Raw genomic sequence first — 12,712 nt, 5'->3', positions numbered from 1 at the left:
CCTGGTTTCGTTTTCTTCATAGCATCTGTCATATCGAACATATTCTATAGTATTTTATTTGAATATCCTCATTCAGTGTTTTTGGATTGCAAGAGGTTTATTTTTCAGCACTTTCTACTGGGTCAGCACTAAATATATATTTCTCAAATGAGTGAAGGAATATCACATTAAAACTCTAGAATATATGACCTCTTAGCAAATGTGATGAGAATGGGGCAAAAATTCCTAGTCAGAAATGAAATGAAGCATACCCTCAAAGGGGCTTCTGCAGTGACTCAGAGGTTTAGAAATCACCTGCAATGGAGTAGCCCTTCAAGAGACTCAGGTTCAATCCCTGGTTTGGGAGGAACCCCTGGAGGAGGGCATGGCAACCCACTCCAGAACTCTTTCCTGGGAAATTCTATGGTCAGTGGAGGCTGGCGTGCTATGGTCCTTGGGATTGAAGAGAGTTGGACATGACTGAAGACTTTAAACATATACACATATGCTCAAAGATAACTTATCTGTAAATAAAATATTAATATCAACTTCTTGAGATAGAAATTGAAATTGCAGTCTTTCATCTATGTGAATTATACCAGTATGAGTTAAAAATTGTCATTATTTTCCTTTTTCCTTGTAGTTACCTCCACCCCATGGAAACAAGTAACAATACACAAGTTTCAGGATTTCTTCTTCTGGGACTTTCAAAGGAACCCAAACTACAGCCCTTCATATTTGGGCTTTTCCTCTCCATGTACCTGGTCACTGTGTTTGGAAACCTGATCATCATCTTGGCTGTCAGCTCAGACCACCACCTCCACACCCCCATGTACTTCTTCCTCTCCAACCTGTCCTTTGTAGACATCTGTTTCACCTCTACCACCATCCCAAAGATGCTGTGGAACATCCAGACCCAGAGGAAAGTTATCACGTATGAAGGCTGCATCACCCAGATGTATTTTTACGTTCTCTTTGCAGGATTAGATGACATTCTCCTGAGTGTTATGTCCTATGACCGGTACGTGGCCATCTGCCATCCCCTGCATTACATGGTCATCATGAGTTCCCAGCTCTGTGGACTGCTGGTTCTAATATCTTGGTTAATAAGTGTCCTGTATTCCTTGCTACACAGTTTAATGGTGTTGCGATTGTCCTTCCACCCCAGTGTGCAAATTCCCCATTTTTTCTGTGAACTCAATCAGATGGTACAACTTGCCAGTTCTGACAACTTTCTTAATAACATAGTGATATATTTTGCAGCTGCCCTGATGGGTGTTGGTCCTTTTACTGGTATCCTTTACTCCTACTCTAAAATAGTTTCCTGCATATCTAAGATCTCATCAGCTCAAGGGAAATATAAAGCATTTTCCACCTGTGTGTCCCACCTCTTGGTTGTCTCCTTATTTTATTTTACAGCCTTAGGGGTGTACCTTAGCTCTACTGCCTCCCACAGCTCACACACCAGTACAATTGTCTCTGTGATGTACACTGTGGTCACTCCCATGCTGAACCCCTTCATCTACAGTCTGAGGAACAAAGAAATAAAGGGGGCTCTGAAGAGTTTATATTTGACGCCAAGTATAAAAGACCAATTATACTAGTGTCCTGGATTGCATAACTCAAAGCCTCTGAACCTGAAATTGTGATTCTTTGATCACTGTGAAATAAAATTTGCTCCTTGTAGATATTACCCGAGATTTCTAATTTTCTTCTCTTCTTTGGATTCAGCATCTTTATACAATTTAGGCACTTTCTTTATTAAGCTTTATTCTCAGTCTTATATACAGAGTTTTTATTTTTTCCTACACCACAGTTTACATACCTTCGGATAAAAAAATGTTTAGAAATTTCATTTCTTTGGTGGGGTATCATAGATTTATGAAAAAATTATTAAGCATATTGTCTTTTTATTAGAGAACAAAGAGATTATCCATAGGTGCTGCTTATTGCCAGTGTGTTACTTGTTTTTTGGTTTTTTAGTTCTTGGTTTTTTTCTTCTGTGTGTTTCTTAAGATTTGATGATTTTATTTAGTGGTATTCTTTGAGCAAGCTCCGGGAGATGTTGAAGGACAGGGAAGCCTGGTGTGCTGCAGCCCATGGGTTCGCAACAAGTCAAATACAACTAAGTGACTAAACAACAAAGTAATATGCTTGTGTTTCTTTCTCTCTAGTTTTTGTTTATCTAGTGTTGTTTCTATGATGTATGGTAAACAGTGGGGTTTTTTTTTATGATGACCTGCAACTTTATTTTACTTTTTAAAACAGGCTGTCATTTAAGTTCCTGCACTTTCAAGTAGCACTACATTTTCACTCCCTGACCTACATTTGTGTGTTTGTTGTTATATTTAAGACCTCCCTATTTATACCTTTGATTTTTAATTGTGGATATGCTTGACTTTAGAAAATCTTTTTGCTTATTAGATTTTCATTCTAGCTTAAGTGATTTGATCTTCAGCCTTTCTGCACATGTGCCTTTTCTAAGCGGGATTTTGTCTTTCATATAGTTTCTTGCCACTTGTTATGCCTTTTTTTCCTTCTTAGAGAAGATTCTGCATCATTCCTTCTACAGTAGGCTTTGAATTGATAAATTATCTTAGTCTTTGCTTGTCTGAAAAGTTCCTTGTCTCTCCTTCAATTCCAAATGACAATCTTGCTGGGTAGAATGCCCTATTTTTCAGGTTTTTCCCTCTCAGCAGTTTAAGTATATCCGACTTCTCCCATCTGATAAGTAATGTTTCTGGAAAAAAAATGTTAAAAAAAAAAAAAGAAAAGACATCAGCTGACAGATTTACAGGGTTCCTTTTTATATAACACTGCTTTACTTGTGCTGCCTTTAGAAAGCCATATCTTCAATATTGCAGTTTTAATTGCTGTATATTGGTGTGAGTCTTGTTGCTGTAATTTTGGGGCGGTGCTTTCTGCTTATTGCACTTGAATTTGCTTTTTTATTCAGGTTTGGGAAATTTTCAGCCATAAGTTTATCAAATATGTTTTGACTACCTTCCCTTTTTCTCTTTTCCTTCCTAGACACTCCAATTATGCCAGTGTTAGTGTTCTTAATGTAGTCAAACACCCTTCACACTATTCTCATTTTTCATTTGTTTTTATCTTTTCTGAGTCATTTCCATGATTCTATATTTCAGTTAACTTATGCATTCTTCTATATCACCTGGTATACTATTAATTATTTCTAGTTCCTGTTCATTTCGTTTATTGCAATGTTCAGTTCTAACTAGTTTTTATTTTATACTTCCCTGTTAAAATTATCACTGTGTTCATCAGTCCTTTTTTTCACAGAATTAAATATTTATGGTCTTTCACTTATTAACAAAATGCACAGGGTGAATACTGAAAGTAAAACTTCTTTTGGAAGAGTCCTTGAATCATTTTAGCTTGAGAAAATGGAGTTTTATATCATCTTTACTAATGCATTGAATTCCAAATCTGGTAAACTGTTTTCTTTTCTTTCATTCGCTGTTTTTTAGGCATGATCTTTTGCTATTTCAGTTGGGACAAATTTCTCTGTCTTTTCATTTTACTTACCTTTGTCTATCTATCTGAAATTATGTGCCACAGTTAACTCTTGCAGTCTTGAAGTGGTGTCTTTCTGTGGGAACAATCATATACCATTGATGTGTGCCCACTGGCTTTGTTGGAAGAGCTGGATCTGATGTTATCACAATTCATGCCTTTCTTTGGGGTGTACTAAGAGGTATGGAGGGTTTAGGGACTGATCCATGTAGGAGATATGGCTTTCTCTAGGTTAGTGGCCATTACTGGCCTAATGGGAGGGAAGCAGGTCCCAAGTTGCTAGAGCAGAAGCCCTGAGGGTTACATATGAGCTGACTTTGTTCCCCCTAAGTGTGTGCTCCCCTACTCCTGCACCAGCTCAGTCAACCCAGAGGGGAGCAGTGCTGGAGCAATAAGTGTTAGTGTGTGACACTGTAGATGGGTTGGGGCAAGGGCCCTGTTGGCCTGGGTAGAGCTTGAGATGCAGACTGCCTCTGATGTGCTGCCTGTGTAAGCACCATCAATGGTTGACAATCCCCTGCTCAGAAACATCTTTGGGTCTGGAGCTCTTTTGTCCCTAAAGTAGGTCTGCTGTACTTGCCATGGTATGGGGCTGCAAAACAAGGGACTCGAGACATGCATGGATTTCTGGCATGGATAGGGGTGTGGGCTGTGGCATCCAGCCATTATCAGTGATTGGTGTTGCTTCTGATGTGAAGCCCTTGTAAGCACCAGTAATAGGTACCGTGACCCTGCTTAGACACTGCTTCATGTCTGAGCCTCTGCTGTGATTCATAGCCAGGTTCCCAAGCTCCCATGCAGGCTGTGGCGCACACACACACATACACACACACAGTATGTATATATAGTGGACCTAGTGGTAAAGAACCCACCTGGCAATGCAGGAGCCATAAGAGCTGTGGGTTCCCTTGCTGGGTCAGGAAGATCCCTTGGAGAAGGAAACAGCAACACACTCCAGTATTCTTGTCTGGGAAATCCCACGAACAGAGAAGTCTGGAGGGCTACAGTCCATGAGGTTACAAAGATTTGGACAAGACTGAGCACATCCCCCCCCACACATAATATGCTATGATAGTTTATGGTGCATATCAACACATAAATATCTCTCTTATAATTACAAACATTTAGTAATGAGAGACTAAAAGATGGCTCTTGACTTCGGATATAACTGGGAATTTCTAATTGGCCTGGAGAAACTGTCATGGATCCAGGGAGTATAATAACCGTGGTTTTATACCAAAGGGGCAAAGTTACCCCCCTTTTTGAAGAGGAGAATAGTACTTTTTAGAGATTTCAGTAGTTCTGTCTCTGCCACAAATCAAAGCATTAATGATCAGAGGGCCTTAATCAAGACAAATCCTCAATGTTCCAGTTTAAAGAAAATTTTGTACACAGAGACGTGATGACATGCTGGGAATCTTAGGGCTTTGGAAGCAAGAGAATTAAAGGGGAAGGAGTGATTGAAAAATGAATTCACCTAACTTATAATGTAGTGTCTTAGGAACAGTGAATCAGACAGAAAAAAAAAAATCCATTCTGTCTAGAAGTGTCCCCAAGGGAAATCATGTACTGAGAGGTTGGAGTAACCGAAGGAAACATGCCTAATGAGCTGACACAGGAAGTTGTAAATATCTCCTCTGCTGCAGTCCCTTAGCCTGTGCCACTTTGATTGGCGAGGACCTGGTTCTTGCTTTTGAAGTTCTACATCTGTCCGGGAACCAAAGCTTGATTTTATCACTTCCTTTTTTCTTATTTGGGGACAAAATTCTGTCTGCATCAGTAATCACTTAGGGAGGAATTTTGACTTCTACAGGGAAGAAGTGATAAAATCTGCAGGCAGGTGAGTCTGAGAGCTCCACAGACACTGCAGGAGAGCATCAGAGAGGATGGAAGCCAAGTGCATGTACTTGAGGTCACCTGAGGGCCGATCTATCATAGCCCAGAGGCCAGAGGTCATTGTAGTTGTTTTCTGGTTTTCCTAATATTAGTGTACTTATTTATCAAAACTAAAGTGAACCTTGCACTTGAAAATGCAAGTGTCAAGGTTGACAATTAAATGGTAATATTGGAAGTTCAGATGGTATGGTAGTTGTGGTTTCATCAATAAATTGTGTCCAATTCTTGCGACCCCATGGACTGTAGCCTGCCTGGCTCCTCTGTCAATGGGATTTCTCAGGCAAGAATACTGGAGTGGGTAGCCAGTTCCTTCTCCAAGGGAGCTTCCCACCCCAGGGATCAAACCTTTGTCTCCTGCATTGACAAACGGATTCTTTGCTTTCTGAGCCACCAGGCAAATCCCTTTAGTAGGAATAGAAGGCATAAAATGCTTCCAGTAAAACTAGAAAGTAAGTATAAGAATCTTATTTATGAACAGGAGGAAACAAATAAGGAAAAGTCCTTAAGGAAAAGAAACCTTCTACTGTTTCATATGCTTCATATAAAACATGTCCAACTTCTGCTGTATTTTGTCTATTTCTGATTTTAAATTGGCAGTTTATGTTCCAATTTTTTTATTTTCCTCAGGATATTTACACTGTAAGATATTTCAAATCATATCCATACCACTGTTTATGTCCATGGCAGAAATATATTTTTCTCTATTATTTTTTCTGGGTATCAAGGAGATGTCACTGGAGTTGGAATATTGATGAAGCAGGGGAACTTTTCTTTATTTCATTGTCTTGGGGGTCATTTGAGTTTATTGGATATTTTTTCCCTTAATGTCCAAATGTCCATTTCATTTCTCTCTCTTTCTTTCACTCTCATACTTTTCATTCTCTTCTAAATGCTGAGCAGAAATTGGCCATACTAAAAGTGAACTCCAAGTTTATTGTTTCTTGGGAAGTTTATAAAATGGAATTTCTGGGTAAAAGTTATATATTCTTTCAGAGAATAATAATTTGATCTGACCAGCCAATCTGTAACCACTTATAGCCTAAGGAGGGTGGATATGGGTAGCCAGTGATGGTAGTAACACAAACCAGAAAGACATGATTGTGAATGTGTGTGTGTGTGAGTGTGTCTGTGCCCTGACTTGTGAAGGGAAAATGGCTTTTAAAGCGGAGGCACCTTAACTCATATATTAAGATGACTTAAAATACAGAAGTCAGAATTCACTCAACTGATGGGACTAAGTAAGGTATCTGATATAATTCATAGGATGGTTTTACAACTAAATTCATAATGTGCAGGGAACCACGTGGAAGAGGGATTCTCTATGTGCTGAAGTGTCAACTGTAGCAGGAAGGCCACCTTGATCCTCAGCATCCCCGACACCATCTCTAATCACTCCCCCTCTTGATTATTCCTCTGCCCCACTGGCTTCCTTGTTTTCATTTGAACATGTGGAACAAGCATCTTCATCAGGTCGTTTGAAGCTCCCTCTAGCAGGCTCACAGTTCTCCTGACATCACTCTAGCTCTTTATCTCTCTTTCTGGAGGAAAGTGTTCAAACATCATCTCATTCCCTGGTCTTCCCTGAACACTCTGGACAAAGTAAAACCTCCTACCATTCTCTCTCTTATACTTGGCTTTGTTTCCTTCATAGCATCTGTCACATTCTGACATATTCTGTCATATTTTATTTGAATATCCTCATTCACCCTCCTTGGATCATGAGAGTTTTCTTCTTTTTCTTTTTTCATTTAAACACTCTCTGCTTATTGGCTCCATGTACTTGGAACATAGTTAGCACTAAATTAAGCTCTAGATGTATGATCTCTTTGAAAATTTGATAAGAATCAGACAAACATTCCTAGTCAGGGATGAAATGGCGTATACCCACAAAGGGGCTTCCACGGTGACTCTGTGCTAAAGAATCCTCCCCCATTGCAGGAACTGTGTAGGAGATGCCTACTCAATCCCTGGGTTCTGAAGAACCCTTGGTGGAGGACATGGCAACCCACTCCAGAATTCAACCCACTCTGGGGAAATCCCATGGACAGAGGAGCCTGGCGAGCTACAATTCATGGGGTTGCACAGAGTTGGACATGACTGATGTGACTGAACACACACACATACACCCTCAAAGAGAACTTACCTATAAATAAAGTATTAACATCAATTTCTTGAAAGCCAAATAGAAATTGCAGTGCTTCAGCTATGTGAAGTTCGCCAGTTTGTGTGAAAATTAGTCATGTTATTTTTCTTCTTCCTGGTAGTCACCTGCACCCCATGGAACCAAGTAACAACACACAAATTTCAGGATTTATTCATCCGGGACTTTCAGATGAACCAGAACTACAGCCCCTCATATTTGGACTTTTCCTTACCATGTACCTGATCACTGTATTTGGAAACCTACTTATCACCTTGGCTGTCAGCTCAGACTCCCACCTCCACACCCGCATGTACTTCTTCCTCTCCAACCTGTCCATTGTAGACATCTGCTTCACCTCCACCACCATCCCAAAGATGCTGTGCAACATCCAGATGCAGAGCAAAGATATTATCTATGAAGGCTGTATTACCCAGATGTATTTTTATATTCTCTTTGCAGAATTACATAACATTATCCTGACAGTGATGGCCTATGATTGGTATGTGGCCATCCACCTCCCTTTGCACTACACAGTCATCATAACCCCCCGGCTCTGTGGACTGCTGGTTCTGATATCCTGGGTGCTGATTGCTTTGTATTCCTTCCTACACAGCTTAACGGTGCTTCAATTGTCCTTCTGTCCAGAAATGCAAACTCCCCACTTTTTCTGTGAACTCCTTGAGTTGGTACAACTTGCCTGTTCTGACAACTTTCTTAATAACATAGTGATGTATTTTGCAGCTGTCCTGATGGGTGGTAGTCCTTTTGCTGGTATCCTTTACTCTTATTTTAAAACAGTTTCCGGCTTATGTAAAATCATATCAGCTCAGGGAAAGTATAAATCATTTTCTACGTGTGTGTCCCACCTCTTGGTTGTCTCCATAGAATCACCTATGTTTTCTTGTGGCTTATTGAATAACTTCATGACATTAACTTGAATTCTTTACTTGTTTGATAACAATCTTCCATGACATTAACATTAGTTTCTGGAAAACTATCATTTTGTATTTTCAAATTTTTTTAGAGTATCATTGACTTACAGTGTTGTTAGAGCCTCCTGTACAGCAAAATGTATCAGTTACATAAGTATGTATATATATATATATATATATATACACATATATAAATATATATATATATATATACACATGTATATATATATACGCAATATGTCATGTGAAAGATCTTTTGGCCAAAACAGACTACCCCCCAGGTTGACTAATACATTTAAAATGGATTGATTTAATATATGAAAAGATTAGTGTCTGCTGACTCAGTAATACAAGCATCATTGTTGACAAATAAGTGATGTGAATGGAATTCCAGTCGGAATGAAGAAGGAATGAGAAGGAACAAAGTGGCTCTGGTGTTTTGCAGTTCATGGGAGTAGGAAAGCAGAGTATTAGGTTTGGAGGTGTGAGCATTGAAGGGAAGGTATTTAAAAATTTCTTCAGGCTCAGTGTTTCAACTTGTCCTGTATTTATGAGAAGAATCCAGACCCATGGAGGCAGATACCATGTTGCAACTGTGGTATTTAGGACACATAGTTTACAGTATTGCCTACCACCTTGATATTCCCATGAAAAAGAACATTGTATGTAATATGCATGAAGAGATATGACAAGGAGTGTTACTTGGTAATTATTTCATTACAGGATGGCTAAGCCTTCCCTGGTGGCACAATGGTAAAGAATCCGCTTGCCAATGCAGGAGACGTGGGTTCGATCCCTGGTTCAGGAAGATCCCTTGGAGAATGGAATGGCAACACACTTCAGTGTTCTTGCCTGGAGAATCCCATGGACAGAGGAGCCTGGTGGGCTACAGTCCATGGAGTTGCAAAAGAGCTGGACATGACTTAGCAACAGAAAAACACCACCAAAACACATGTTTGGTTTGTTAGCCATTCACTTTCTATATGCAAACTGTCTTTGCGAGAATTTTGCTTTGTGTCTTGGAATCTTTTTTTTTTTTTAATTGCATTCTTTCAAAAATTAGGACTTTTTCCATCAAGTTTGTAGTTTGCCATTTAATTCTTCTATGTAGGTATAGCTCCATTAATGGGGTTGTGTGAGAGTTTATAAATTGTGTTTAGTCAAAGCTATCAGTTGGTCACATTGTGTTCCCCTTATTATTTTTAAACAAGGAATGTTCTTCTGCATCTTTAGTAGTAAGGAATAGATATTATGCATATTGCTATCTTATTTCATATCCAACATTCCTAATTTGCATTATTTTATGTTTGTGATTAAACCCAGTTTTTGAAAAACAACTGTCTTTTCTCAAGTTGTGGAACAAATTTATTTGCATTTAACTAAAGGTATCTTATGGGGCTTCCCTGGTAGCTCAGCTAATAAAGAATCTGCCTGCAATACTGGAGACCTGGGTTTGATCACTGGTTTGGGAAGATCCCCTGGTGATGGGAAAGGCTATCCAATCCAGTATTTTGGCCTAGAGAATTCCATGGACTGTATAGTCCGTGGGATCACAAAGAGTCAGACATGACTGAGTGACTTTCACTCAATCACATTCTGCCTACCACTGAGCCTTCTTAATATATATTTTATTTCAGGTTACTCAAGAGCCATTATATTTCAGCGATCTGATACATAATATATCATGACCTGTAAAGTGAATGAAAAAAGAAACACGTATCTTTCAAAGTTACATAAAGATCCTTGGTGGAGGAGACTGAAACTGTGTATACTTGACTCTAATGCAGGACTACTGTCTTGGTACTCAAACTGTGATCCACAGACCAAGACCTACATCTTCAAAAATGCCTAAGAGCTTGTTTGAGAGGCAGTTCCTGGGTCTGCTAGAGACCCAGTGAACCATAATTTGCATTTGAACCACAAACCTTGATGATTTGTATGCACAGTGAGCTTATTGGAGCTCTGGTCTAGAATAGGTTTTCTTACTGTTGGCATTTGGGGCAGGAACATTACTTCTATTGGGTTCTGTCTTGTGGGATATAAGAGATTAGTAGTATCTTTTTAGACATTAACAAATATCCCCAGTGGCAAAATCACCTTGGCTGAGAATCACTGCTCAGAGTTTGAGAACTGGAGACATCGTGACACATTTCAGTCACGATTCCATCCCTTATTTTGTTTACACTTGTAAGCAGAACATTGAGTCCCTCTGAATCCCATTTCTACACTAGAGAATGCAGTTGATAAAAGTATTGCTTCATAGAATATATTGTCGTAGAAATTAAAACTGACGGTCAGCTGAGCTAGCAGTGCATAACAATATCTATATATGTCTTTCATAGTTACAAATGTTTTATACTGAGGACTCTTAAATGACAGCTCTTAACTTCTGACATGAGTTCAGTTCAGTTCAGTTCAGTCGCTCAGTCGTGTCCGACTCTTAGCGACCCCATGAACCACAGCACGCCAGGCCTCCCTGTCCATCACCAACTCCCGGAGTTCACTCAAACTCATGTCCATTGAGTCGGTGATGCCATCCAGCCACCTCATTTTCTGTCTTCCCCATCTCCTCCTACCCCCAATCGCTCCCAGCATAAGAGTCTTTTCCAGTGAGTCAATTCGTCGCATGAGGTGGCCAAAGTATTGGAGTTTCAACTTTAGCATCAGTCCTTCCAATGAACACCCAGGATTGATCTCCTCTAGAATGGACTGGTTGGATCTCCTTGCAGTCCAAGGGACTCTCAAGAGTCTTCTCCAGCACCACAGTTCAAAAGCATCAATTCTTTGGTGGTCAGCTTTCTTCACAGTCCAACTCTCACATCCATACATGACCATGGGAAAAACCATAGCCTTGACTAGACGGACCTTGGTTGGCAAAGTAATGTCCCTGCTTTTTAATATGCTATCTAGGCTGGTCATAACTTTCCTTCCAAGAAGCAAGCGTCTTTTAATTTCATGGCTGCAATCAGTAGGGAATCCTTATTGGCTTTGCAAAAACTTTCATGAAACCAAGGATTATCATATCCAAGTTTTATATTAAAGGAGAAAAATTATCCCCTTTTGAAGAAGGGAATAATCATTTTCAGAGGTTTCAGGGGTTGTGTTCCCAACAAAAACCAACGCTTTGAAGGCCTTGGGACCTAGTTGAGGCAAATTGTCCATACTATATTATTGAGATAACTTGAACTCAGGGATGTGATGAGGTGTGGGGAGGCTTAGAGCTTTGGAAGTAGGAGAGGTAAAGTCAAAGGAGCTATGAATTCACCTAACTTATAATGCAGTCTCCTAGGAACAGAGAATCAGCAGGAAAAAGAAAAACACACAACAAAACTCATTCTATCCAGACCAGTGTCTCTAAGGGAAATCATGTACTTAGAAGCTAAATTAACAAGAGGAAAACATGCCTAATGAACTGACACAGGAAGCTGTAAACATTTCTTCTGCTACAGTCCCTCAGCCTGTGCCTCTTTGATCATATAGGATGTGGTTATTTACTTTTGCAGTTCTACATCTGGCTGGGAGACTAATGCTTGATTTTTATCCTTTCCTGTTTTCTTGTTTGAGGACAAAACTTTGATCTGCCTCGTCAATTAATTAGGGAGAAATTTTGACCTTCACAGAGAAATCATCCACCCAGAGTTCCCAAGCAGGTGAGAATGAGAGCCCCACAGACACTGAAGGGGAGGATCAGAGAGGATGGTCACCTGAGAACCAATCGAGCGTAGCCCAGATGCAGAGATCTCTGTGGTTGTTTGCTGCTTTCATAATAATGCATTTATTTATGATGTATAAAAAGTGACCATTGCACTTGGAAACAAGGATGCCAGTTTTGACAATTAAATCTGCTGGAAGCCCAATAGAAGAGGAAATGGGAGACACAGGATATTACCTTGGTGGGACACATAGTGAAGTGACAGCATTTCTTTTTATTGTAAGATGGGGCACATTAGACTCTGTTTCTACATGCAGGAGAAAGATTTGTACCCAGGACTGTTTGCAAAGACACCCTTGCAATAGTTGTGTAGTAAACACACACATTGCAGTACCTTCTCTCACTCTAGGTATTCACGTAAGGACAAAAAAAAAAAGCTTAGTTACATAGGTGAAAAGATGTATGATAGTGAGGTTAACTTTATAATTATTATATTACCTGTGAGGTTGAATATAGTTGATGATTTGTTAGCCATTCAGTGCTTTTCTATTTAAAAATGTCTCTACAATTCTTCTG

At 39.6% G+C, this 12,712-nt stretch overlaps 2 protein-coding genes across 2 annotated transcripts; both read left to right on the top strand.

Annotated features, from left to right (window-relative positions):
• Positions 1-635: 635 nt before the first annotated feature.
• LOC129558614 (olfactory receptor-like protein OLF4) lies at positions 636-1,583 on the top strand. Its single transcript, XM_055429918.1, has one exon. It carries the CDS (start codon positions 636-638, stop codon positions 1,581-1,583), a length of 948 nt encoding a protein of 315 aa, XP_055285893.1.
• A 6,103-nt stretch (positions 1,584-7,686) lies between these two features.
• On the top strand, positions 7,687-8,490 carry LOC148777175 (olfactory receptor-like protein OLF4). Its single transcript, XM_088839328.1, has one exon. It carries the CDS (start codon positions 7,687-7,689, stop codon positions 8,488-8,490), a length of 804 nt encoding a protein of 267 aa, XP_088695454.1.
• Positions 8,491-12,712: the final 4,222 nt, after the last annotated feature.

The sequence above is a fragment of the Moschus berezovskii genome, chromosome 8 (genome assembly GCF_049115385.1).
Source record: "Moschus berezovskii isolate FMDL1 chromosome 8, NW_MosBer_1.0, whole genome shotgun sequence".
NCBI lineage: Eukaryota > Metazoa > Chordata > Mammalia > Artiodactyla > Moschidae > Moschus > Moschus berezovskii.
Note: the sequence above shows the minus strand (reverse complement) of the source record. Positions and strands in the feature narration are given on the sequence as shown.

What these genes read in the sequence shown, in the direction of transcription:
- LOC129558614 (XM_055429918.1), top strand. Translation starts at nt 636, where the DNA reads ATGGAAACAAGTAACAATACACAAGTTTCAGGATTTCTTCTTCTGGGA.
- LOC148777175 (XM_088839328.1), top strand. Translation starts at nt 7,687, where the DNA reads ATGGAACCAAGTAACAACACACAAATTTCAGGATTTATTCATCCGGGA.